The sequence below is a fragment of the Pseudopodoces humilis genome, chromosome 8 (genome assembly GCF_049639895.1).
Source record: "Pseudopodoces humilis isolate 2021_Gansu_Grassland_sample_001 chromosome 8, ASM4963989v1, whole genome shotgun sequence".
NCBI classification, from domain to species: domain Eukaryota; kingdom Metazoa; phylum Chordata; class Aves; order Passeriformes; family Paridae; genus Pseudopodoces; species Pseudopodoces humilis.
The window spans coordinates 37,205,191-37,232,249 of NC_142207.1; the positions used below are offsets into that span (position 1 = coordinate 37,205,191).

Below are 27,059 nucleotides of genomic sequence, written 5' to 3' on the forward strand. Positions count from 1 at the left end.
TTGGATATGGTACAATTTGTAACTCATTTTAGCTCCTTGTTAGTGCAACACAGTCTATTAGTTTTGCACCGCAGAGCTTGTAGAAATAGTGGTGTGATGAATGTATTATATCATAGGCCTTAGCAAAGCACGAAATGTTAAAATGCTCCTATGTAACTAAGAGAATAGTGTAAAGAAATTATGTTGTTTCCCCCACATCTGCTGACCAACCTCTCTAAGTGATAACAGTGACACAAACCAGGGCAACGGAGAAGAATTATAGAAGAAATCCTTATCAGGGAGTGTGAAACAAGACAGAAACACAAGAAAAAATTAAATATATAGACTTAACCCAGAGGATGTCTGCAGATAAATCAGAGTGTAAAATCAAACAAAAGAGCTCCTGAAACATCAAAAAGCTCACAAGAATGTTTGAATAGTGTATGAAATAGATGAATATGCATGTACCTCAGTATGTAACAGTATAAAGATAACACTGTCTTAATCTGCCGGTGTGCTCTTTGGCCAATAGCCAGAAACACCCCAGCGCTGGACATTGTCCCTTACTAAACGTTTAAAAATTCTAAAGAGTCAAGTCTGTTTTTCACATACACTTTCCACCATCCCAGGTTGCTCCAAGCCTTCATCGAGTGTGTCCTGGGACACTTGCAGTGACGAAGGTCCCACAGATTCCCATGACAGCCCCTGCCCACACGCCGGGAAAACTACAACTCCCAGCGTGCTCCGCGCGCCCCTCCGTGGGCCGCCGGTCCCAGCGTGCTTTGCGCGGCGCCACACAACAAATATGGCGGCGCCGGAGGGCCCGTGGCGGTAGGGCCTGGCTCGGCACGGTGAGTGAGGGGCCCTGAGGGGCCGGGGATCGCCGGCCCGGGATAGACTGTCCGGCTTGGGGGGCTCCTGGCACGGCTTTGTTAGAGGGGCTTGGGAATGTCCCGCCGTGGGTTTATTCGGGGGGTTTGGGATCTCCTTTCACAGATTTATTAGAGGGGTTTGGGATCTCCTGCCATGGGTTTTTTGGAGGGCTTTGGGATCTGTTCTCATTGATTTATTAGAGGGGCTTGGGATCTCCTGCATGGATCTAGGAACTCCTGGCATGGGATTATTAAAGGGTTTTGGGAACTCCTGACATGGTTTTATTAGGGGAATTTGGGATCTCCTCTCACAGATTTATTAGAGGGGTTTGGGATCTTCTGTTGTTGGTTTTTTTGAGGGCTTTGGGATCTTTCGGCATGGGTTTATTAGAGGGTTTTAGGGACTCTGGGCATGGGCTTTGGGAATCTGAGGGCTTTATTAGAGACTTTTGGGATCTCCTGCCATGGTTTTATTAGGGGGATTTGGGATCTCCTGTCAGATTTATTAGAGGGGTTTGGGATCGCTTGTCATTGCTATCTTAAAGGGTTTGGGGGATTTCCTGTCATGGATTTATTAGAGGGTTTTGTGCTCTCCCGCCATGGATTTATTAGAGGGCTTTGGGAATCTCATGGGTTTAGTAGAGGGATTTGTGGATCTCCTGTAATGGAAATGTTAGAGAATTTTGGGATCTCCTGTCATGGATTTATAAGAGAGGTTTTGGGATCTCTTGCCGCGGATTTATTTCTGGATTTTAGTTTCTCCTGCCATGGATTTATTCCAGTTTGAGGCCCTGTGCTCTGAAAGCACTGGGCCATCCAGAATCCTTTCCAATTGCTATTCCTGTGTGGTTTTTCAGGGAGAGAGGGAGGCTGCCAGCAGCAGTGCTCTGCTCCCAGGCTCCAGAAATAAGGAGCGAGGGAGGATTTGGCACTCTCTGGAGTGCTGGGTGGGTGGTGTTTCCTGGATATGGCCCTTTTTTGGGACAAACCATCCACTCAGGAGCTGTTGGGCATTCAGGGAGGAGAAGAATCTAAATGCTAAAGTGCAACAGGCCTGACTGGAAACAGGAACAAGGACTGGGAGGCAGCTGGGAATGAGTGCCAAGCCCAGGAATTCCATCCAGCAGCTTGGGAGGAGGGGCCTCTACAGAGATTTTAAGGCAGTCAAAAGCTGCATTCACAGGGGAAAAAGCTGATGCAAAGTGATTTATTTCCTATTTATGTTCATGGGGAAAGTAAAACTTTGAAATCTTTCTGCTTTAATGTCTCAGATGAAAAAGTTCCAGGGGTTTGGAGGAGGTGGATATGGATATTCCAAGGTAGGGGATAGTTCACTTGTGGGAATAAACAGCTTTGTGCAAAATGGAATTGTGGTGGGTTTGATCCTGGTGAGAAGTCTGCTCAGATCTGTGGTAACAGAAGTGCTTTTAATTCACCCTTTTTTTTATTACATTAATTTACACTTTGACACGGATTAATTGTTAGAATGACCAGAATAAGGTGGAAAAAAACTATAAACATATTTTTCAGTCAGGGCTTCCAGGTTTATCTGGGGGGATTTGAGGTGGGTGGGTCCAACTGCATTTTTTAATAGTAAATGCTTATTTTGTCTTTTTAAAGGAGTCTTCTGCCTTCACAATGTTTGGGGACTTATTTGAAGAGGACTTTTCCTTTATTTCCAACAATCATTGTGGGAAAGGGAAGAAATCAAAGCCCAGAGAGTCTGAGCCTCCAGCTCCCAGGGATTTCACCAACCTCAGTGGAATCAAAAACCAGGGTGGGACCTGCTACCTCAATTCCCTTCTGCAGACTCTGCTTTTCACACCTGAATTTAGAGGTGAGGTGCTCAAAACCTTCTTAAAATGTTGTTGGGATTGATATTTCGGTAAGAGTTGCACTTCTGGTTATTTATTTAAGAAACATGGTGAGCTCAGGTGATTTTGGGACACACTTAATTTTACATAAATTATTGCAGAATAAAGTCATAGTGTTTGACATTAAAATACATTAAATTTTTAAAGAGGGGATGTTGTCTTTTTAAATAATATTTTTTTTACCAATTGCAGAGGCTTTGTTCTCCCTGGGACCTGAAGAACTTGGGACTCTGGATGACAGCAGGAAACCAGATGCAAAGGTGCTGGGAATTTTCTTATTTGCCACTGTCTGATGTTGATTTGGAGGAATATGGTTCATGTGGAACTGATGAAAATGAGTAAAAACCTGAATTTGACACAGAGAGGCAGTTTGGTCTGGCTGATACTGGATTTTTCACACCATTCTAAGCTTTCATTGCTATAAGGTTTTGCTTCAGAAATCAGATACGGAGTCTCTTTCTGCTGAGATGTTCTCCCCCCCACCTCCTTCAACCACACTGCCAAGCCCTTCAGGAGAGCTGGGGAGGAACTGAGGACAAGGGATGGAGGGACAGGACACAGGGAATGGCTTCCCACTGGAATGGCTGCCAGGGGGCAGGGATGGATGGGATACTGGGAAGAAATTCTTGGCTGTGAGGGTGGGCAGGCCCTGGCACAGGGTGCCCAGAGAAGCTGTGGCAGCTGCTGGATCCCTGGAAGTGTCCAAGGCCAGGTTGGACACTGGGGCTTGGAGCACCCTGGGACAGTGGGAGGTGTCCCTGCCATGGCAGGGGTAGGATGGGATGAGCTTTAAGGTCCCTCCCACCCCAAACCATTCTCCTTGGCTGTGTAAGGTGAGGCACTGTCGATTTTTGGGAAGGAAATGTGATTGCTTGGTGTGAGCTGAGCAGTGTGTGTTATGAAATAGTCAGGGGTAGTTTATCACCAACTTTGTACTAAATTGCTTCTGGTTTTGTTGAAATGACTGGTCTGAAGGCGAAGGCTGTGCCTGACGTGCTGGCTGTGTTCCCTTGCTGTTGTTCCCAGGTTCGGATAATCCCGCTGCAGCTGCAGCGCTTGTTTGCTCAGCTCCTGCTCCTGGACCAGCAGGCTGCATCCACCACAGACCTCACTGAGAGCTTCGGCTGGAGCAGCCACGAGGTGCCAATCCCCATCTCCACACTCTTCTCCCTGGATAGAGATGGGTTCTGGATGGCTGACATTTAGGAAATATCTTAAAATCCTTCACACTGCGAGATGATGTTGAATTGGGTCAGATCTTGGTGTATATTGTTGGATCTCCACGTGGAGTCCATGGCAGTTGTTTACAGGGAGGAACAAAAGATGATTTCTCTCTTAGATACAATTCCCGTAGCTTTTCCTTTGTTTTTCCAGGAGTGTTTTTCCAACAGGCTTCTTGTCCTCAGTTACATGGATTCTTACTCAAGTTGAACTGTGTCAGTCAGAGATTAATCTAAATCTAGGGAGTGGCTTCAAATTGACAGAGGGCAGGAAATTTAAATGGAATGTTAGGAAGGAATTCTTCCCTGGGAGGGTGGGCAGGCCCTGGCACAGGGTGCCCAGAGCAGCTGTGGCTGCCCCTGGATCCCTGGAAGTGTCCCGGGCCAGGCTGGACATCGGGGCTTGGAGCAGCCTGGGACAGGGGAAGGTGTCTCTGCCCATGGCAGGGGGTGGAGCAAAATGATCTTTAATGTCCTTCCAACCCAAACCATTCTGGAATTCTGTAATTACACCCAAGTGAAAGTGTCTTAGGTGGGTTGTAGCATAACCAAATTACAAATAACAATAATAAAGGTAGTACTTCACTACTCAAGGAGTAAATGTATGAGTAGCCATTGAGACACTGGGACACTTGAAATCTTATTTTTAAGCTACAAGACAAGCACAGCAGTGTTGCAGTCCTTCCTGTTCGGTTTTTCTCTTGCAGGAGATGAGGCAGCATGATGTGCAGGAATTGAACAGGATCCTCTTCAGTGCTTTGGAGACTTCCCTCGTGGGGACATCAGGCCATGACCTCATCAACCGCCTGTACCATGGCATTGTTGTCAACCAGATTGTGTGTAAGGAGTGCAAGAATGTCAGTGAGAGACAGGTAAAGCCAGGGATCTTCCACTGGGGGGTTCTCTTTGGGCTATTGGCTTTAAATGTTCTTGTTTTTAAAGTCCAAAAATAATGTCATCCCTGTTGAGTGCCTTGTTGAATCCAGGTGGTGAGTGTTGGACTTTGTCTTTGGCTGCATTTTCTACATGGGAAGTAAAAAACCCAAATGTTTTGCATCTTCTGAGTTCACAAGTCCTGCCTTTGATAGATGTAGTTAGCACAGAGTGCAGTGAGGTAATAGCAAAATATATCTTTACAGTCTGTTATGCTCTTTGTAGTTTAAAACAATCAGTTTTTAAAAATCAATTTCTGTGACTGTACAGGGGTTTTTTGCCCATCAGTGTGATGAGTAGGATGGGTATCTTTCTAATCACCACAAGCTTAGACCCCTCGGAACCTTGTTTCTTCTTGTCCTTTCTGCACAGGAAGATTTCTTAGACCTCACGGTGGCAGTGAAAGGTGTGGCTGGCTTGGAGGAGGCCCTGTGGAACATGTATGTGGAAGAAGAATACTTTGAGAATGACAACTTGTATCGATGTGGAGCCTGTGATAAACTGGTTGAAGCTTCAAAGGTAACACTTTGGGGTGGGATGATGTAGGGCTAGATGGGATATTTGGAAAAAATTCTTCCCTGTGAGGGTGGGGAGGCCCTGGCACAGGGTGCCCAGAGCAGCTGTGGCTACTCCACCCCTGGGAGTGTCTAAGGCTGGGCTTGGAGCATCCTGGGGTGGTGGAAGGCCCCCTGCCCACGGCAGAGGGTGGCACTGGATGGGTTTTAAGGTCCCTTCCAACCCCCAAACCATTCAGGGATTCTATGGAACTTCAGCAGGGATGTCAAGGAAAGCTCCTGTGGCTCATTTTCCACATGTTGCAGTTTTTTTGTCCCTAACACTGAGTCTGGTGTAATTTGAAGAGCGTTGACTCATTCAACACCTCTGCTACACCTTGCTCTGGGCATTTTGGGGGATTGGCTAAAAGATGAGTTAAAGCATAAAGTAAAAATATGCAATGAGAGAAATCATGGATGCTCACTTCTAGAGAACCCAAATGAGAGAGAAGAACAATGAGCAGCTGTTGCTCTGTGCAGGGAATGGGATCTGTTGCTCTGTTTTTGTGGAGGGAGGCAGACTCAGGCTGCTGGTGCACTCTGCCCTGGTCACAGCCCCTTGGCCTCCTGCAGGATGGGTGAAATCCAAACCTGGCAGCCTTCTGGATACTGAGGGAGTAGTCCAAATGGAAGCTGAGGTCAGGCCAGGTTAATCAGTGACTTGAGAGCTCAGGAACACTCAGCAGTGCCTCACATGTCTTATTGCAAGAGCTGGCTGGGGTTTAACTGGACTGGGTTCACGGCAGTACAGGATAAGTTGTCTGCCTCTCACAAGTGCTCATCCATGCAGGAGGAGAATGGGAACTCTGAATTTTGCTAGGAAATCACAGAGATGAGGGTTGCCAGGCTGTGGATGCAAATGGAATTCCTAATTCAGGGGATTTCTTAAACCTTGTGTGTGTTCCTATTATGCCTCTGCCAGTGGAGGGGAGGATGGAGATGTTGGAAAGACTTGGAAATGTGGCCATGGAACCCACACCTGCTGTCACAGGTGGTAGAAGGTGGTTAGTTTTATTTCTCAGGAGGGTTCTTGATGTACTCACTCATCAAGTGGTTGGATCTGGATTAATCTGGAGTCATTCAAATGGATTTTCCTGACTTTCCTGTCTGGAGGGTGCACCCCTGTGGAAATGAGGGACACTTTAGCTCCTGGTTGTTCTGTGGCTGCCTGTATAGAGCCCATGGGCTAGGGAGTTGTCATTACTGACTGGGTTTCACCAATGTCCTTAATTTGCTGTGGCAGGATCAAGTATGGGACTGGTGATCACCAATCAAGGAGGATGTGGGGCTCAACAAGGAGAGAAGATCTGGGTGGCTTTCACGTTGTGTATTTGGAAGGGAAATTGAGAATCAGGGAAGACATTTCAAAAATGAGGGCACTGTTCTTGTCTCTCTGGTGATAACAAAGCTTTGGTGGAAAAGGATTTGACCACAGCAGGGTGGAAGCACAATTTTGTTCTAAGTCTGTGCTTAAAGTGTTTTTTAAATCCCTTCCCAGTCTGCTAAACTACGCAAGCTGCCTCCCTTCCTCACCATTTCCCTCCTGAGGTTCAACTTTGACTTTGAGAAGTGTGAGAGGTATAAGGAAACGAGTTGCTACACATTCCCCATCCAGATCAACCTGAGGCCTTTCTGTGAGCAGGTGGGTACTGGTAACGTTTGTTAAAAGTTTCTGTATGCTCAGCAGAGAACCCACAGCTCAGGGTTATCTCTTATTTTGCATTTTGTCAGGTATTTGAGTAACTCTGTGGTGTCCTCCTTCACTTTTGAACTGAGCTACCTTGTAGCTACAAGGGGGAAGGGTAAAATAATTACCCAAAAGTTATCTAACCTTTCCTTGACAGGAAGATTATCTGGAAATGGAAATTTATTTTTGTGTGGTTATTCTCTGATAGCATCATGTATAAATTGAGCTATATGTGCTTTAGGTGCCTGTAGTTATTCCATTTTTCTCTGTGTTTGCATTCATAAATATGTTTCTGGTTATGAACTGAGTTATGCCATTGCTCAGTGACAAATTTTGGTCCTTCAACAACATAACAGAGGCACTGTTATGGAACAGACATTTTTCTTCTTGAAGTGTTGCAGTGCAAGCTTGGAAATTTCTCAGTGTTTGCATTTGGGGAGGCATTTTCTCCCCCTCCCCAGTTTTAGTGTTTCCAGGTGTTGCTGCTTCTCTCTCTCCTCTTTAAAACAAAATAAGCTTGGTTGTGGACAAGCATTGAAATTGAAAATATTTTGAATTTCCAGAATGGTTCAGAATCCTACTTGTTGAATAAACACAGATTGCCCAGGGAAGTGGTGGCTGCCCCATCCCTGGAAGTGTCCAAGGCCAGCTTGGACAGGACTTGGAACCACCTGGGCTAGTGGAAGTTGTCCCTTCCCTTGGCAAGAGCCCAGATGGTCCCTCCAACCCAAACTGCTCTGAGGTTTTATGGTTTATCAGCCTGTGCCTTGCTCCATGGTTTGTGCCAGTCCTTCCTTGTGTCCCCAGCCCTCAAAAGCTGTTTCAGTCTCTGCACATGCAAACACACTGAGAAATGTCTGAAGTGATGCTGAAGGTATAAAGCTGGCCTTATGTGAGAGACTGACCTCGGTTGTTGTTACAATTATTGTTTTTCTTTTTAAAGACTGAAATGGATGATTCAGAGTACATGTATGAGCTCTTCTCTGTTATTATACACAAAGGTGGCTGCTATGGAGGACACTATCATGTTTATATCAGAGATGTGGATGAATTAGGAAACTGGCAGCTCCAAGTAAGTCCTAAACATTTTTCTTCCTTGCTTTTAAGATTGTACTTTTAAGAAAAGCATTAAGAGCTACTGGATGAATCTGCATCCAGACTTAATTAATGTTTTGAGGCTTTGTGTGATTTGCCTCATTGAGAAGGGCAGTTTATTAGAATGTCCTTCACACTCTGAAATTGTGCATCACGATGTCAACACAGAATAATCTAACCCTCTAATTGTGTGTGGAACCACAATATTTGTGAGTGTCTTTCTTACCCAGGAGGAAGAGGATGGGCTGATTGAAGAGAGGGCTTTAGGAGACACTGAGAATGCCAAAGAAACAGAAAACCCACTGGCAGTCTTGAAAAGGATTTTATCAGAGGTATGGTATGTAAGGAGTTCATTGCTTTGGTTTTGGAGCTAGGGAACCTGCAAGGGGTTGGTGTTTGGGAGAGTGGGCAGGCTTAAGTGTCCAGAGCTCTTCTGAACTTAGTGTGAAGCATTTAAAACTTGGCTTCAATATTAACAGTGACTCCTCATATGGAGAAAGGTCCTTTTGGAGCATTCCTAAAGCTGCTCACCAAAGCTGTTGCAAAAGAAATCAGAATATGCAGAGTTGGAAGGGACCTACAAGGATCATTGATTCAGCTCCTGGCCCTGCACAGACACCCCAACAATCCCACCTGTGCATTCCTGAGAGCGCTGTCCTGGAGCTCTGGCAGCCTTGGGAATGTGCTCATTCCCTGGAGAGCCTGGGCAGTGCTCCACCACACTCTGAAAGAAGAACCTTCCTCTGATATCCAACCTAAACCCCCTCTGACACAGCTCCAGATGATGCTACAGCAGCTTACTAAAAACCAGGAATGATTAAAACACTTCAAAATTGGCTTCTTTATGTTGACCCCTTGACTTCTGTAGCTTATCTTACCTTAGATTTTCGTTTCTCTGCAGGAAGAAGCTAAACAAATTCCTGTAGATCAATTAGGGCAGAAATTACTGGAGAAGAAAGGGGTGTCCTGGAATAAGAAATACAGAAAACAATATGGAGCATTACGAAAGGTAATCACAGGTTTGCTAGTTTTGGTTTTAGATAACTTTAATAATCATTCATTTTCTTATTGAATAGCCAGGAGGATGATAATTGAGAATATGGACCCTTGGATTAGCATGTGCAAGGAGAGGTTTGTAATGTGAATTAGAAGGCTGGTGAACATAAGATTACCAAGGAATTGTCTGCCTGAGACTTTTAGTATTTTTTTTTCCCAGTAAAACAAATTTTCCAATTGGTTGCTGTATTTTATGATGTCTTAAGGAAAAGGCTTCAGCATTTGTGTTGTAGGTAGGTGGAAAACTGATGTTAGCTTGTTTTTTGAAGGGACCTCCCTGCAGTTTCCAAAAGAAATATTTAAATGTAGGCATGAAGTGTGGATGTGAGGCTTTTACAGAGGTAAACATTAGGAAGCACCATAAAATGAGGGTTGAATTAATGGGGTTTGTGTTTTACTTTGAGGAGAATCAGGTGGAGCAGCTTCCTGCAGGCTGTTGCATTTAACACTTGGCATCTTCATCCTGTTCTTGCTTCTCTTTCAGTATTTGCAGAATCATCCTCAGATATTTCAGCTCACTCCTGATGGAAGTAAGGTTGGCCTGAAGGAAGCACACAAGTTCAGGCTGGATTCTCATGGACAAAATCTCCAGAGCCCTTCCCAGAAAAATGATGTCCAGTGGAACTGTGAGAAGAACCCCCCAAGGCCAAGGGCTGCTTCTCTTGGGTGCCACTGGTTTGATCTGAATGATTCCAAAGTCCAGCCCATCAAGGAGAAGGATATTGAGAAGCAATTCCAGGGTAAAGAAAGTGCCTACATGCTGTTCTACAGAAAAGCTCAGCTGAAAAGGCCCCCCGAAGGTACAAAAACTCTTATGATTCTGAGAGGGCTTCCTGTTTTCACCTCTTTTTCTAGGGGGCTTCTTTGTCCTTTCCAAGCTTTATTTTCCCCAGTTTTCCTTATAGTGATCATTTGAAAAAAGAAGTAAATGAAATACGAGGAGGTGGTGACCTCTTAATTGGCTGTAGCTGACTAATTTGTTTTTAGCATGCTCCACAAATAATGGCAGACCACCAGCTGGAACAAATACAATTTATTGTTAATGGTATTTATGTGTTATGTTCCCTTAAGGAAAGGTTGATTGGAAGGAGTAAAAGCATTTGTTTGTTCTTTATATCATCTTGCAGTTGAGCTTTCAGTGATTACTGTAATGTCTCCTCTTGATCACTTTTCTTGTTTGCCAAACCACATTTTAAGCCTGTATTATTTTTGTTGCAGCACGAGAAAATCCAAGGTACCAAATTCCTGAGCACCTGCTGAATGAGATGAATGCTGCTAATACAGAGCTGCAAAAAAAGAGGTGTGTTGGTGTCACTGGACTCAAACAGCTCTTACCTGCAGGACTCCCAAGGGATTCAAAAGGAAAGAAATTCCTTGAGCAGAGTCAGAACCCAAATGGTTCAATGTCATAGAGGTTAATTGAGGAATGTAATTTCTATATCCATATTCTGCTGGTTCCCTGCCTTCCCTGTTAGCAGGCAGCCTACGGAATTTCAAGGGAAACATACAGTTTCAAATTGTACCGTTTTCTGCTGAAAATCACTGCAATTCTGGAAAGAGAGTGGAATGCATTATCTTAACTGTGTTCACACAGGGAGTTCTGCACAGGGAGAAGGGGGGAAGGGCTTGGTTTATGGTGAATTTACAGGTAAGTGCTGTTCTCTGCCAGAAAAGTGAAGAGCTTGTGTTATTCAGGTTGGACACACAAGTGCAGATACACCTGAATCACAGTTAAGATATCAAAATACAGACACAAGAGTGACAGTTGATGGGATATTTCACACAAGATGGTGGCTGCCCCTGGATCCCTGGAAGTGTCCAAGGCCAGGTTGGATGGGTCTTGGAGCAACCTGGTGTAGGGGAAGGTGTCTCTGCCCTAGGGGTGGAGCTGGATGAGCTTTAAGGTCCCTCCCAAACAAAACCATCCTGGGATTGTGTTTCTGAGTGAATTCCACTCCTTTATTGTTTTAAATGTTTGCTGCTAGAACTAGGGACAGGTATAAAGGAGAGGAATGTAGCCCTGGGGGGGGATCAGTTCCAGGACAGCTACACAAAAACACCTGTTTGGTGTTAAATTCACCAATTTGTTGTGCTGTTCTCCCAAAGAGCTGAATGTGACTCAGCAAACAATGGCATTGATTTACATCTCCACCTGAGCTCCTGCTACAAATTCCACAACGGGGCTTTGCATCCTTCACTTTCTTGGAAAGAGAGTGTGGTGGATTTGACCATTGACAGAAGGAAAACACTGGGAGAACTTCGGCAGGCAGTGTTCCAGGTACCTGCTCTTATCAGATGAATTCAAACATCATTTTTACTTGAGCCACTGCAACCTTTGCAAATATATTTATGCTGCAATCTTTGTGTCAACAAGAAATTTTCGACAGCAGATGGAGCTTAGGAGACTATAAACTTCATGTGGGTTTACACAGGAGGAAAGAGTGGTGTGGGGTCTGTTCTTGAAGCCATGAAATTGGTGGAATTTTAACTATGGAGACTTCAAAGTTCACATGAGCTAATTAATTATATTTGGGCAGCATGTGCATGGCCATGGATTGACACTTGCAGAGCTCCAGGCTTATTCTCAATATTTCATTCTGTGTCAGAGTTGTCTTTGTCTTTTCAAAGAGTCACCAGTTAAATGTCAGCAAGTGAGCTTGGGAGCCAGGCTGTTCAGCAGATTGTAATTATTGTGAGTGCTGTGAGTTACTGCTCACTGTCATTTTACATAATTTTTCTGGTTATTTTTTCCCAATTAGATGTTGGAATCTTGGGAAGGTGACATGGTTCTCAGCATGGCCAAGCCTTTACCAGCAGGATTACACCTGTACCAGGTGCTTGATGGTAAGAGCACTGCATGCCAGGCTTCCATGCTATTGCTGTACTTTAATTCCTGCAGGCATCAAAGATTTCATCTATAAACCATCCTGGAGATGTGTATTTCTGAACACTCTTCCGGCTCATACTCATGTTATAAGTTATTTAAATTACTTATTTCGCTCTTATTAGTGGAATGAATGATTTTGAGACTTGGCTGTGAAATCTTTGTTGTGAAATGCAGTAAGACTGCAGATCTTAAGCAAGTTAAGCACATTTGCTGATGAGAATGTATCAGTCTGTGTTTCGCCCTTGATTTGCTTGTGGATGTTTGCTTTCATAGGATTGGCCTAATAGGTGGAGGAGAGGATAGAAGAGAGGAGCCAGGGTGACATCAAAGGAAAATGTAGGTTAGACTTCAGCTGAAGTAGGAATTTTGTAAAGGGAACTGCTCACATAGAGTTCATTAATTTATTAAGGGTACATCAGTTTTTCAAACTGTCATTTTTGTCTCCAGCTTTGCTTTGTTAGGCAGTTCTAAGTGTCAGTCGTTAAAAACTTACTCAGGAACTTTAAATTTTATGTTCTCTGTGGTCAGCTTCCGAAAATCAGTGTTGAACCAGAACATAACACAACTCTCTGTGATGGTGACATCAAAATAGAGAGTCACTCAGAGCTGCTCTAAATATTCCTCCCCCTGCTTGTACAGTTCTTTAAGTGTAGTGACTTTTAAAAAGTTGCTGACCCTGTTTGTGTGTTTTGTGAGGAGCAAGAACTTGATGATTTGCTCCTCATTTTTAGGAGATGAGCTGACCCTGGATGGGATTGGGCTGGCTGATGGAGCAGACATCTTCGTCTGGAATGGGAAAGAGGTAAAGGAACCAAGCACTTCCTTCCCTGTCAGCTCTGAAGAGATAAGACTGTGCAAGGTCTCCTGGAAATCCTGTGCTGCTTTTGTAGTTTTCCATCTTCCTTTAAGGCTTCTGCTTAACCCGGGAGTGGTTGTCAAGCACAGCATTTTATTCTGTCTCTCTAGTGGAACAAAATGCTACTTTGGAATTATTTTTATTGTAAAAGTATCCATTTTATTTTGGCTTTCTCACAAAAAAAAAAAAAGACCCCAAACCAAACAAAACCACCCAAACATGAAGTAACAGAGTCAGGTTTGTCTTGGTTTTATTTTGGTATAGTTTTTTTTATTGCGGTTTTTGTGCCATTAAATTTTCTTCAGCAAAGAACTAGGGTTGAATATCAGAAAGACCAAGATTTTAAAATGTAAAGTCACAATGTTCAGTAACATTTGGGCTAAATTCCTGTGTTCTAGATTTTGCCAAGTGTCCACTGGATTCCCAGCTGCTGTTACCATGGAATGGTTTGGGAAGGGACTTAAGGATCTCATTCTCCCCCTGCCATGGGGGTAGAGCCTTCCACTGTCCCAGGTTGCTCCAAGGCCTGTCCAGCCTGGCCTTGGACACTTCCAGGGATCCAGCCACAGCTTCTGTGGATAACATTTTGCCATCTCTTCCCAACACCTGTGGTTCCTCCGGTTGTTTGCTCAGTACAAATTTGGTCTGAGATGGTTTGTTTGTGAGGGGAGAGTCTCAATCTTCTCGCTGCCCGGTCTCTCCTGTATTTCCTGGATCACACAAAGCTGGCATTCCTTCCTCCTTTCCCTCAGGTTGGAGGCACAAAGGTGCTGACGGGCCCTGAGCATGAGCCCGTGGTGCTCAACGTGCTTCGCTTGGCCGAGCACAACGAGGGTGGCAAGGGGCAGCATTTCAGCGAGACCCAGCTCGTCGTCCCCTGCAGCACCAGCCTGGGGCAGCTGCACTCGGCCTTGGCTCCAGCAGGGGGTATCATACTCAAAAATGGCTCAGGAGCAGACAGAGAAGCCAAGAACTGGGAAGTTTTCCATGAGGAAGACATGAAGGAAACAGCCCGAAGCGTTGGGCTCAGGGATGGGTGCTCCGTGCTGATCTTAGACAGCCATGACCAGAGGTAAGGTTTTTGATTATGACTATGATTAAACAACAACAACAAAAAAAGCAATTTTGGCAAAACCTTTTAGTTCAAATGATACTAACAGCAAGTAAATGATGCTTACAGCAATATTCTTGTAACTAGTTATCACTTTGAGCTTATAAATACAAGTATTTTCATAAGTTTTGCAGACCAGCTATTTTTCAGCTGTTAGATTTTTCTTGCCCTCAAAATGTAGCACCAGTCACAACTTTTGATTTACACTTGTAAAGGGGGGAAAAAACCTGGTGGGGGCAACTCATGCTTAGTGAATCCAAAGGTGCCAAGGGCAAATCTGGGGTCTCATGACACTCTGTGCTCCCTGAGGCCTCTGCTCTGTGGGATGGCATCACCATGAACAGCTCTAGCATCATCCATTTATTTGGGAGCTGTGCTGGTGAGTGATGGAGCCCTGCCAAGGTTTGGTTTTCCCATCTCTGACTGTCTTTGCATTGCTGGTTCCCACAGCTTTGTCAACGTGGCAAGTGGGAATTTGACTGCCTTCACCTATGACATCAGCTGGCTCCAAGTGAAAAACTTCTGTGGGGAGGAAGATGAGGAGAAACACGTTAAAATCACTGCCACTATTGACACGGTAAGGACTCTGCTTTCCTGAACAGCTTGGCCACTGCACTTGGCCCAGCTCATTTGATTTAAGCCTCAGGGATGAAGTTTTTCCCTGCAGAAATTAGTGTTGAGCTCAGAGTTACAATCCCTGGGATATTTGCAGGCAGTGCAAAGTGCAGTGCAGTGTTTTAGTGTCAAACAGTTTTCTCTTTCTCTTTCTTCCATTTGTAAATGGAAGTTTGAGGTGGTGTCAGTAGCCAAAGCTAAAAGAGAAGGATTATCTTTGTGCACTGCACTTGAACAAGCAGGGGTGTTGGTGGCATTCCAGGCTGTTCATATCCCTTTTAATGTCCCTGTCTTTTAGGTGATGTCAGATATCAAAATTAAAGCGATCCGGGAGCTTCAGCTGGAGGAGGAGCTGGGTAGGTGTGCAGCTGCTTTGTCAATCTGCTAATGTTACAATTTGCTGGCTTTTGAGCAGGTTTAGTGGTATAATTCTCCTTTCAGTGAAAGAATAAAAGCTGAGGCTGTTGATGGAGACGCGAGGAGTCTCTCTCCAGTAATATTTTTGATGTCACAGAGAGAGGCCTCTAAGATAAACCTGTTGTAATCAATCTTAAAGGTGTTACTTGTCTGAAATTCTGAGCCAAATTCCTATTTTATTCCTATTTGAATTACTTAATACTTCTCTCTTTCCTGCCCTTTTTGCTGCAGCAACCGAGAGCTGTCTTAGACCTGTTAGTGGCAATGGGAAACTTCTGTCTCCAGGTAAATTGATTTATTGCGTAACTGTTCTGTAAGAAATCCACTGGGGAGATTTTGAGCCTCTGTTTGTCCTTTCCTGGCAGAAGTACCTGCACATAACTCCACTGTTTCCCAGGCTTAACTGAACCAGTTCTGTGGGGTTTGTTTTCCCCCAGTTTAAAGTTAATTAAAAGTACCAATACAGATGTAGGGGTTAAACTGAAATGTCCAGCTTGGTTTTACTGCTCACATCCCTAATCCACCTGTGCTTCTGATGGACTCTGGGAGATCTCCATGCCTTTGTTCTCCTCATAGGACACTCACAGATCTGCTGTCAGGGCTGAGCAAGTTAAGCTCTCCAGAGGGTACTGAAGGTTTTTAGCTTGCTCTGAGGATGATAAAACTGATGTTTTTATTTGTCCTCCCTGAAGTGCCTGAGGATTACACAGTCAAGGAAGCAGAACTGAAGATGGGAAGCTTGCTTGGGCTGTGCCGTGGGAAAGCTCCAACTTCCACTCAGGTACAGCAGTGTGGGATGGGAGGAGCCTGGTGCAGGGACTTTGCTAAAGAGAGTAAAGGAAAAAAAAAGGGGGATACTGCTCTTTGACTGTGCAAGTTGTAAATATCCCAGAATGGTTTGGGTTGGAAGGGGCCTTAAAATTCATCCAATTCCACCTCCTGCCGTGGGCAGGGATGCCTTCTACTAGCCCAGGATGCTCCAAGCCCCAATGTCCAGCCTGGCCTTGATGTGCAGGGGAAGGAGTAGTTGTGCATTTCTGGAGACCAGGGGTGGCTAATGAGGATCTGCTGATGGCCATAACTCAACTATCTTGGCTTTTTGTGCTGTTGTAGTGCTGTTTGATGACATTCTTGCCACAGGAATTGTTCTTATACTTCCATATTTATTCTGATAGTTAGCGTTTGGGTTTTCAGCTCTTCCTGTACTTCGTGGTTGGGAGTGACCAAAGCTGCAGCCCAGAGATGGAGATAGTTGTGGAGGAGACTGCCTCTGTCAGAGAGGTAAGGCTGGCTGCTCCCAAGCTCCTGGACAACATTCCTTGCACAGAACTGGAGGCTGAGGAGTTGGGAAGAGCCATGCACAGAGTGAAGGGAACTTTGGTACTACCAGTCCTGTGTTGAATTTGCAGCTTTAACCTTTAAAAAAGTTACATCTGCAAACTCCAGGGCAGAATTTATTCAAGTCAAGGAACAAACTGACATCACCCATTTAATTTTTTACCAGTTTGGGAAAGCTGGCTCAGCTGATGTGGTGAATTTTTTGCCTGAAAGCCATCTCATCTGTAAAGCCCAAATACATCTTGTCTATCCAATTATATTGTTTTAAGAATTGACCAGCAATCAGTCACTCTTCATGTCAGAAAATTCTAACATAGATTTGCTGAAAGATTTATTTCCCATCTTCAGCATTGACAGCACTCTCCTCTGTGTTTATTTTTTCAGTGTCTCAATTTAATGCTAGAGAAATCTGGATTGTCAGGTTAGTTGTGCTATTTACATATTTTAAAGGAATTTTTAATATTTTTAAGACAGCTCTTTCTACCCTAAACCTTGTAAGCGTGTTTCAATGATCTGTGTGCCATTGTAATGTGAGGAGGGGAAAGAATTCTAAATGTGAAGTCTTTATAATATAGTTTTTTAATCTAAGGAGCTTGTCATAGATTCAAATGATAATTTGACACATGGGAATTCTCTTCTGAAACCATGGAAAATAATTAGATAGGTGAGGAAAATAAAAGATTATTTTCAAAATAAAATATAATAAAATAAAAAGATTATTTTCATACAGCAAAAGGTCTGGGAAAGATGAAAGTGATAATTCATTTAGTCAGAGTTGTGTTTAAAAGGCAAATAAAAATAAAGAAGAAAAGAAAAAGGATCCTTGATGCTTGTTAAGAGTTTTGTAATATTTTCCCACAGTGCCATTATTGACTACTTAGTTTTCTGTGTGTGTCTTTTTGGGTTTTGGTAGGTGACAACTGGCATTTGAGAAGGCTTGACTGGTGCTACGAAGCAGGGGAAGCATTAAGTCAGGAAGTAAGAGGAGCCTGTTTTAATCCGTTGGTTCTTTGCTCCCTGGGGACAAAGGCAGGTGTGGGCTGATAGGGATCCTGTGCTTTCTCTTCCTGCAGAATGCCACCCTGAAGGAACTCAACGTTTGCAGAGGAGACACTTTGGTTATAACCGAAGGGAAGCTTCCAGGAAAGGTAAAAGGAGGTTGGGCAATGTCTGCAGACTTGGAATTTCAGAGTGCTTTGGGTTTGGAGGGACCTTAAAGCCCATCTAGTGCCACCCTGCCATGGTAGGGACACCTCCCCCTGTTCCAGGTTGCCCCGAGCCCTGTCCTACCTGACCCTGAGTCCCTTGCAGAATTGTAGCATTGTTACTTTTGCACCATCACTATGTTCCCCGTGAAATCACATCCCCAGCTCATTCACATCCACTCATCCTTTGGACACTTCCAGGAGTGGTGACTCCTCCACTTCCCTGGGCAGCCTGTTCCAAAAGCTTAGTTCTAAACAAATCTCTCTCTTCCTGTGCTAAAGGTGAAATTTCTCCTTGTCTGCACACTTGAGCCACTTGGTATTTTCTATTCCAGGGTTTCCTGAAAATCCCCATCTGGTGGCTGAAGCCTTCAAGCCGTAAGAAACATGGAGAAAAAGCACATGACCAGGTGAATGGGATCACCTGGAAGATGGAGGCTTTGCAGGTGTCTGCTGCAGCAGGTGAGCTTGGCCAGGCTTTGAAAGGAATATTCTGTGCTTGCTCTTTGAGTCAAACCCAAATTTTAATCCAAAGCCTTAAAAACCTCCTGAAATCTAGGAGGGGCTGCATGACTTGCATCAAGGTTTTGGTGAAAGGACCACTCAGGAGACAGATGCAGTTTTGGACGTAAATGCTGGATAATCTTGTTGTGGGGATGTTCCTCATCTGGGTTTGCTCAAAGCACCACTAAATCTTGTAGCAGGGGCTCTTTATTTGTCAGTCTCTGTACTGAAGGCAGTGGCAGCATTGTAAAGCATCTCCTTCATGAGCACAGATGTGATTGGCCTCAAATGCCAGACTCCTGAAGGCACATTTAATTCCCTTCAGGCTGTGTTGCTTTTTGGGAAGCTGTAAAAGGAGGGATGGGTAAAATTTGCATAGTATCCAAGACCTGAAATGTAGTGTTTTAACATGTTTGTTCTCCTAAAGGTCAAATCCAAATTCAAAACAAGCCAGGGCAGCAAAATCAAGTGAGGGTTGAGAAGGGAGAAGAAGATGAAGTGGAAATAAGAGAATTGGAAAATGGGGAACAAATTGATTTTTCATTTTGTATTAAAAGTAATTTTCCTCTGGTGCTGAGCTGTGCTGCAGGGCAGGACCCCTCTCTTTGTAGAAGTTTTCTTTGCATTTTTCTCCTTCTGCCTCAAACCTTTTCTCAGTTTTCACTTTTTCCCCTGTTGGTTTCAGTAGTGGAGCTAAGAGAAATTCAGCTCTGCTTGCAGTTGGTTTAACCAGTAAATAACACTGTTTATAGATGGGAATAACTGCTTCTAGTCCTGAAATTTGCAGGATTGGAGCTGTGTAGGAACTGTTGGGAAATTACTGGGATGTATTTTGTGTGCTGGGTATGGCCATGGCAGGGGGTTGGAATGAGGTGACCTGTAAGGTCCTTTCCAACTCAAACCAGTCTGGGATTCCTGGATATTCTAAGTGGACTCCAGACTCCTTCTCTAAGTCAAATGTGACCGTGAAGTGACTGTTATCTCTCAGGACTATACAAATCATGTTGACTCTTCTGTTATTTGTTTCTTCCTCTTCCCTCTCCCCCATTTCAAAGCTCCACCAGAACCTGCCCACCCAGGCCTGGATCTCTGTTATGCTGGCAGGATAGAGATAGCAGGAGAGGCATCTCTGGAAGACCTGAAGATGCAGGTTAGATGTTCTCCTGTGTTGGACTGTGCAGCAGCGCTATGATGACTTGAGCTCCATTAACAGCTCTTTTTTATTTCCTTTTCCCCTGTCTCCAGTCTGTTGTGCCATGGCATTTATGCCATGGTCACTGGTAAGTACCAAGAGGCAGCTGGAGCACGTAGCTCAGACACTTCCTTAGTGTCCCTGCTGTCCCCATCCTCCTGTCACGTGTCCTGGCCTGCGGGAGCCTCGTTGCACTTCAGCTGGAGCTCTACCTTGCAGCTTTTTGTCTTCATTTCAGTGTAAAATCTCTCCATGGGAAGTACACACATAACAAGCACCTTCTAAAAAGCCACTTTGTCATTTCCACATTGTTCCTGTATTAGTTTTATGCTTTTTTTTTTTAATTTCTGTATGTGGAATCTGATGAATAAAGAATTGCTTTGGGGTGCACAGGTTTGTCAGCCAGGGCTGTCTGGCTCATTTTGTTTGGCCAGAAATTAAAATACCTTTGTATGATTTTAATAAACTAAAAACCAAACCAAGCAAAACACCCCAAAAGAAAAAACTAAACCCAAAACCCACCCCAAACCCACAAAAATGTCCTCCACCTCGTCCTACAAAAAGGCTTTGTGTGGTTTAAGCAGTTGATTTTCTACTTGGACTGCATGGGGAAGGATCTCTCACCTGATTCTGCTTCATACCAACACTGATTTTTTTTTGGGGGGGGTATAACTTCAGTTTTGGGCTCTGCTGGGCTACTGCTGTGGAGAACTGTTTGCATCTTGAATGAGGAGAAATTGGCTGAGCATGGGAAGTGCTGTGTCCTTGGGAAGAGTTTAGAGGAGCTCAGCACTTGGCCAGAGACTGGGGCAATGATTGCAACAGCCTCATTCCCTCCCAGTTGTTCAGATTTTGGTTAAATAAAGAAATTGGGTACTTTGGAAATGGAAGTTGAGTTGAGAATTGTTGAGAGGGAGGGAAATCAAACTCCCTTTGAGGTTGAGAAGTGAATATTTTGCTTATAGCCACAAGCAACAGCTGGTGTGGAATAAATCTCAATACCTTGCCCTCTTTTTTGAGAGTTAATCTAGTGGTGTTCTATTTTTCCAGGGAGACTGGATGCTAAAATTATTGATGCAGTATTTCTGTTTTTCAGGCTCTGACCTTACCCTGCTGCCAGGAGCAGGTTGTGCCCCTGCCCTTGTTCCTCAGAGCTTGGACGATGGACAGCAAACGCCCTGGGAAGCTCCTCCGGGACAACAAGCGGAAACTCAGGTGGGTTTCCTGGGGAATGTGCAGCAGGCTGGATGTGGGATGGATTGGGGTGGGGGGGTTCATCAGCTCAGTCTGGGGTAGAAAGGACCTTAAAGATCAGCAAGGATCTTAAAGACCACCCCCCTGCCGCAGGCAGGGACACCTCCCACTGTCCCAGGCTGCTCCAAACCCCGGTGTCCCACCTGGCCTTGGACACTTCCAGGGATCCAGGGGCAGCCCCAGCTGCTCTGGGTGCCCTGTGCCAGGGCCTGCCCACCCTCACAGGGAGGAATTCCTTCCCAATATCCCATCCCTGTGGCAGTGGGAAGCCATTCCCCCTTTTGCTGTCCCTCCATCCCTTGTCCCCAGTCCCCCTCCAGCTGTCCTGGAGCCCCTTTAGGCCCTGGAAGGGGCTCTGAGCTCTCCTAGGAGCCTTCTCTCCTGCAGGTAAGCACCCCCAGATCTCCCAGCCCGGCTCCAGAGCCACGTAGACAATCTCTGTTCTCTTTTCAGTGACTACAGGCTGGGAGCCAGAGTGGAAATCTGCATAGAACCCTTGCAAGAAGAAGAGAATTTGGGGTAGGAGCTCAAGATCTTTATTTCCCTTGTTTCTTACAGCTCTGCATTTGAGGGAAGCTTTAACTGAGCAGCATTTGACTTCAGGGCTCTCAGGATGTGGGAAAGCCTTGGAGGTTGTTTATTGTTTTCCACAAAGTGAGGGAGGAGAGGGGGGAAGGCTGGGAATTCTGAAAGCATAGTTCACAAGAATTTCCATTCTCTCATCCTACTGCCAGCCCCCACGAGCTGCTGCTACGAGTCCAGATGGGAATACCAGGAGAGAGGGACTACTTCGACTCCCGGGATTTGGTGTGGGATATCTCCAAGGAATGCACGACCTGGGCTCTGAGGCAAAGAGTGGCTTCTCACTATTGCCTCCCTGTAGATAAAATTGAAATAGCCAAATACTTCCCTGAGAGATTTGAGTGGCTGCCAATATCTAGCTGGGTAAGATCTGAAATGACAGAATCCAACAGTTGTTGGAGAGGAGCTTGTGTTGCATGGACTGCAGTTACTTAGGGATTTAATTTAAGGAGAATTCCGAACTCTTCTGCTTTTGATTTTATTCAGACACAGCAAATCTCCAAGAGGAAAAAGAGGAAAAAGCAGGAGAGTTTGCAGTCAGCACCTTATCACCTGAAGGATGGAGACATCATTGGGGTGAAGGTAAATTTCCCTGGATTTAATTGTTGCATGAGGATTGGGTTCAGGCAATGTCCCCTTTACAGAGTCTTCATTTCTTCCTGGTTTTCTCTCATCCTTCTGCATTTCTAAGAGTACTGGGATATGGGTTTGGACATTACATTGTGTTGATAGGAAATTTCTTGCTGCTGCTGCTTTTCCTTTTTCTCCTGGGTCTTTTTTCTTGCCCTCATTTTTAGACTTTTTTTTTTTTTTTAATTCTGAGTAAAATCCAAGGAAGTGCCCTTTAAAAATCACAATATAGATACAAACCTTTTACTTATTACGGGTTACTGTACTGTGACAGTTCTATTTTAATGTGTGAAAAGGAATTATTCAACATTGAACTCTGAGCTAGAAGTCAGGCTTAGTTAGAAGGAAAGAACGTTCCGGCTGGGTTTTAGAGCAGTAGGAGAAAAATGTCATGTTCTCTCCTGCTGTTTTAGCCTATTGGAAAAAATCCATCCCTGGAAGTGTTCCTGGCGAGGTTGGATGGGGCTTGGAGCAACCTGGAATAGTGGAAGATGTCCCTGCCCATGGCAGGGGTGGGACTGCATCATCTTTAAGTTTCCTTCCAACTCAAACCATTGCAATTCTAATTAACTTGAAATGAATCAGTGCAAAACTGGTCAAAAGGAACAATCTGGAAATTTAATGTGTCAGTCAAGGAACAGCTGGGAGATAGTTTGACCTTCTGACTTGGATCTCTCCAGTCCAAATCTCCAACCTAATCTCTCCAAACTTTTTTTCATAACAGAACCTTCTCCTTGATGACACCAAGGACTTCAGCACCATCAGGGATGACATTGGGAAAGAGAAGCAAAGGCAGCTGGCTCTGGAAAAGAGGAAAAGGTAGTGAGCACTTAGTTTCATTTTTCTTCTGAAATACCCAAAATGTATACAGCTTCTCAGAGGATCTGTGGCTGCCCTGTCCTTGGAAGTGTCCAAGGCCAGGTTAGAAGGAGTTTGGAGCAACTGGGATAGTGGAAGGCATCCCTGCCCAAGGCAGGGGGTGGCACTGGGTGGTCCTTAAGGTCCTTTGAAATCCAGATCTTTCTGTGATCCAGGCTAATTGGATAGTTTTTGAGGCCAGTGGTAGCTGGGTGCTCTCAGAGCACACGGTTCCAGTAATCCTGCAGGGAGCACTTGGATAATTCAAGCTCCTGGCTCTCAGTGTTCCTCTCCCTGGTGGTTTTTCTTCCTGGGATGCACCGTGGAGGTGAAAATGAACCCTTGGCTGGCCTGGCCTTGCACAGGCTGTTTTCACAGCTCACTGGAGCTCAGAGTTCAGGCCAGGCTCACCCTGCTAAGGCCCAGCACTAAACATTAACCGTGTCATTTCTGTTTTCCAGCCGGCAGGAGCGTGTCCAGGATCCCTTTTTCCCGGAGGAGAAGCTCCCCACGAAGCCCCGCAAACCAGAGGTCGCTCTTTCCATCAACGTGGGGGTTTTCAGATAGCACCATGAGCTGCTCTGCCCACACCACCCTGTACTAACCTGGCCTGCAGGGCCTCAGCTCCAGCAGCAAGAGGGGCTTTCCCCAAGTGTCTTCAAGGATCCCTGAGGCACAAACTGGCTGTAGGACTCAGGATAACTCGGATTTTCTTCTGCTCTCTCTTGGGGAAGTGCTTTAAGGTCCCTTTCTCAGTGTGGTACTTACTCTCAGGCTGAGTAAATGCACTTTATGGAGGAGGAAAAGGATTGATATATTGTATAACCCCTCAGTGACTCTTTTGTAACCACCCCAAACACTTAGTTGGGTCAGATGTGATCTCTTGCACCATCACTACTGAGATTTAATGCAGTCATAATCATCTCTTTTTAGAATTTTTTCCCATCTCTGATCACTGAAGTTGCTGCTGATAACAGAATTTGCTTTTCCCTCTTTATCTCTAAACCTAAGTCTGTAGAAGCTGGAGTCAGCCATAAGATTGAAGGGAATATGGAAATCTCTGAGCAAAGTGTAAGAAATTGGCTCAAAAAGAACAAGTCCAGGATCTGTCAAGATGTAAAACCTGGAGAGACCTGTTGTGATATGGAATAACAGGGACAAAATCTTAGATTTTGCAGTTTCTGGGGCTTGTTTTGTTGCCCAGAAACTTCACTTTTCACTTTCTAGGGTGTTTTTTTTGACCCTAAACTTCATTAACAGACAAAATGGTTGGAACAAATGGACAGATCTGATGTTTGTTCTTCAGTGGATTTTACTGTACTCAGGAAAAAGGCTTGTGTTTATTTTCAGTGCTCCTCTTCAGAGGAATTTCCCACATTTCTCATCTTTCCAGCTGTCCTGGTACCCTGTTACGCTGGAGAACCTGTTTCTCTTGGTGTCCTGAGCTGACTTTGAGCAGCTCACTGAACTGGGCTCCAGGTCAAAGGCTCTGAAGTATGAACTCCAGAGTGAGGCTGATTATCCTTAATTAAATCTGTGCTCATGACAGGACAAAACAGAAGCTTGCTTTTGGGGGTGGCAGTAAATATTTGACCTATTTGCTGTATGTGTAGATTTTGTAGCAGGAGCTGCCAGTTGAGCAGATTCCTCAAATTTTGGCTAACATGAGATTTTTTCATGTACCTTTTATAGGTTAACACTATTCTGGTATTTCAGACAGCATAAAAATAAAAAGTGACACTGCTATCAGCAAAAAAAGAAGTGAAAAACACCGTGAAACACACAATTATTATTTATTTCTCTGCATATCTTTAGAGTTCAGCAGGTGCTCCTGTGCTTGATGCTGTGCAGAAGGGGCTGTTTGATGTCCTCACTCACTTGAATCCTGAAATCCCAGTTTCATGGATACATTTTCTGCCCGAGGGAGGGCAGTGGATGTTTTCCCATCTTAATTTGTCGCCTTCTTTCCATATCAGGTGTTCTTGGGAGCCTGGGTTTACAGTAGGGATCAGAGGTGCTGATTCCAAAGGTTTATGTTCCCATGTGGTTCCAGCCCATTAGATTTATTTACTGTCACTTTAGTTCCTCTGGTTCTTGCTGGACTCAGCTCAGCCTTCTCCTCTTGAATAACTCTGGCCTCTGCTTGAGAACACCAAGTTTGGTGAAACTGAAATGCAAATTCCAAGTGGGAATTTTGTGCCTTTTGTTCAAGTGTAATGTAGCAGCGCCTGCACTGAACCAATCTTTGATCATTTCTAATGTTGGCTCAAAATGATTTTTGGGTTTTTTTCTTAAAACTCTTGTGGGCCATTCCACAATGAGAGAGTTCATGGAAAACAAGGCTGGGGAGAGGAAACACCTTTTGGAAACTGAGTCTTTGTGACTCCGTGGGTTCTGATGGTTATTTGCAAAGCCTGGAAGAGCTTTCATCTTTCTTTTTCAAGTGTTCTTCACAAAATAAAATGTCATTTTTATCTGCCTAGTTGGGTTGTCTCTGGATGTCTTATTGCTTGGGAATGGTGCAGAATGGTTTCTGACATTGAGTATTAATTAGCTTAAATTTTCTAATGTTCCTGAACCAACATTCCCATCTCTGGGGGAGGATTCCCCATTCCTTGTGTCTGTTGTCTTTTCCTGAGGCTCCTGGCTTGGTCCTAGCTCAGGGCTGAGTGCAGGAGCAGCTTTGCTTTGTCCCATGTTTCCAATCCCTGTGGAGGAAGGACTGAGGATGGCAGGGAAGGTTCCTCCATCAGGACACAAATTAAAGCCATGCTGGAGACTTAGAAAAAGCCTTGGAAAGTTTTTTTTTTTATCCCAATTTTAATGTATTGTTTGGACTGGTTATTTTGAGCAACAGGTTTTGACTGAAATTAGCAGTTAGCTGCTAGAGACTATCAATCCACTTTCTGGGAAATTAATTCTTTTTAGGGTTCTGTTTGTTTCATTTTTTTTTTTCTTTTTGGTCATCTGCTCATCCCATCTTGCTCAGACCTTTCTGGGATTCTAGACCTTAAGACTGGGGATTTCCAGAAACCAGGAATTTCTCCCAGGAAATCTCCCAGAGCTGAGCTGAAAGATTCCTACATTTCTCTCAGCATCCTTCCAGACAAGGGTGATGCAGAGTTCATGGCATTTCCAAGAGGTTTAGCAGGGTTAAATGGGATATTGGGAAGAAATCCTTCCCTGTGAGGGTGGTGAAGCCATGACCCCTGGCTTTTGGCTCTTCAGTTAAATGGAGCTGTGCTTCCTTGGGGTGCCTCTGCAGGACAATGGGCAAATGAGGCCAAGTTTAAACTTCCCCCCCAAGATTCCTCCTCAGGCATCTCAGATGCTTCGTAGAGAGTCAGTGGAAAAAGATAAACCACACAAACCCAAAATAAACGTCCCTCTTTGCCAGAGCAGCTTCTTCCCACTTGTTCTTGCTTCCTCTGAGGCTTCTTCCGCTGCCCTCAGATGTGGAAGCTGTCAACATCTCCTGTCCTTCCCAGGATCACCAGATCCTGGAGTCACAGCCTGTCTGGGAACCTCAGCAGCGGTGGCCTGGGGCTGATATAAAATTCCCTTCTCTCGAGCACCTGCTGGCAGGAGCCCAGCTGAAATTACCTATTTGCCATGGAAGTGTCTGCTTCCCTTTTGCTGGAAAAATTTCAATACCTGCACCACAGCCAGAGCGATTTGCTTTGTAATGCCTCTCTTTATTCCCAAATCTGATTCTTTAAAAGAAAGGTGTGGGTTGGAATGAACAGGTGAACCAGTGCCCCCCCCCTGCCATGGCAGGGACACCTTTCACTGTCCCAGGCTGCTCCAGTGTCCAGCCTGGCCTTGGGCACAGCCAGGGATCCAGGGGCAGCCCCAGCTGCTCTGGGCACCCTGTGCCAGGGCCTTCTCATCCTCCCAGGGAACAATTCCGTCCCAATATCCCATCCAGCCCTGCCCTCTGGCAGTGGGAAGCCATTCCCTGGGTCCTGTCCTGCTCCAGGCCCTTATTCAATTCCCTCTCTATGTTTCTTGCTGGCTCCCTTCAGGTGCTGGAGGGCCTTCTCAGAGTTGGAAGTGGATGGCGTTGAAGGTCTGTTCCAACCCAAATCTGGGTCCCAAGTCTGGGGTTCAAGGATTTTAAGTCTTAAACTGCCTTGAGAGCCACCTCTTCCATTGCTTTCCCTTTTGTTGTTATTCTAGTTCCTCTGTGCCAGGGTCTGCCCACCCTCACAGGGAGGAATTCCTTCCCAATCTCCCATCCATCCCTGCCCTCTGGTACTGGGAAGCCATTCCCTGTGTCCTGTCCCTCCATCCCTTGTCCCCAGTCCCTCTCCAGCTCTCCTGGAGCCCCTTTAGGCCCT

At 45.0% G+C, this 27,059-nt stretch overlaps 1 protein-coding gene across 2 annotated transcripts; it reads left to right on the top strand.

The window, feature by feature from the left end:
- Positions 1-761: 761 nt before the first annotated feature.
- On the top strand, positions 762-25,193 carry USP40 (ubiquitin specific peptidase 40). 2 transcript variants are annotated; one of them, XM_005532696.3, is made up of 32 exons: positions 762-830; positions 2,472-2,688; positions 2,918-2,985; positions 3,752-3,865; positions 4,653-4,817; positions 5,251-5,397; positions 6,931-7,074; positions 8,063-8,191; positions 8,445-8,546; positions 9,116-9,223; positions 9,755-10,070; positions 10,489-10,570; positions 11,377-11,548; positions 12,030-12,114; positions 12,889-12,959; positions 13,766-14,085; positions 14,575-14,701; positions 15,038-15,095; positions 15,388-15,441; positions 15,849-15,937; positions 16,351-16,437; positions 16,879-16,915; positions 17,408-17,472; positions 17,568-17,642; positions 18,035-18,161; positions 19,259-19,353; positions 20,492-20,610; positions 21,103-21,168; positions 21,384-21,594; positions 21,718-21,813; positions 22,586-22,680; positions 23,181-25,193. In XM_005532696.3, exons 2-32 carry the CDS (start codon positions 2,490-2,492, stop codon positions 23,284-23,286), a joined length of 3,729 nt encoding a protein of 1,242 aa, XP_005532753.2. In that variant the 5' UTR covers positions 762-830; positions 2,472-2,489; the 3' UTR covers positions 23,287-25,193. The 2 variants fall into 2 exon arrangements, with proteins under 2 accessions (XP_005532753.2, XP_087915142.1); XM_088059016.1 differs by lacking the exons at positions 21,103-21,168; positions 21,384-21,594; positions 21,718-21,813; positions 22,586-22,680; positions 23,181-25,193 and adding an exon at positions 19,449-19,483.
- The last annotated feature ends 1,866 nt before the right edge of the window (positions 25,194-27,059 follow it).

Bases quoted from the DNA above. Each gene is read 5' to 3' on its own strand.
- USP40 (XM_005532696.3), top strand. From the start codon at position 2,490: ATGTTTGGGGACTTATTTGAAGAGGACTTTTCCTTTATTTCCAACAAT. The intron at 9,224-9,754 runs GTAATCACAGGT...CTTCTCTTTCAG, and splicing joins AATATGGAGCATTACGAAAG to TATTTGCAGAATCATCCTCA. The intron at 15,442-15,848 runs GTAAATTGATTT...TCCTCCCTGAAG, and splicing joins TGGGAAACTTCTGTCTCCAG to TGCCTGAGGATTACACAGTC.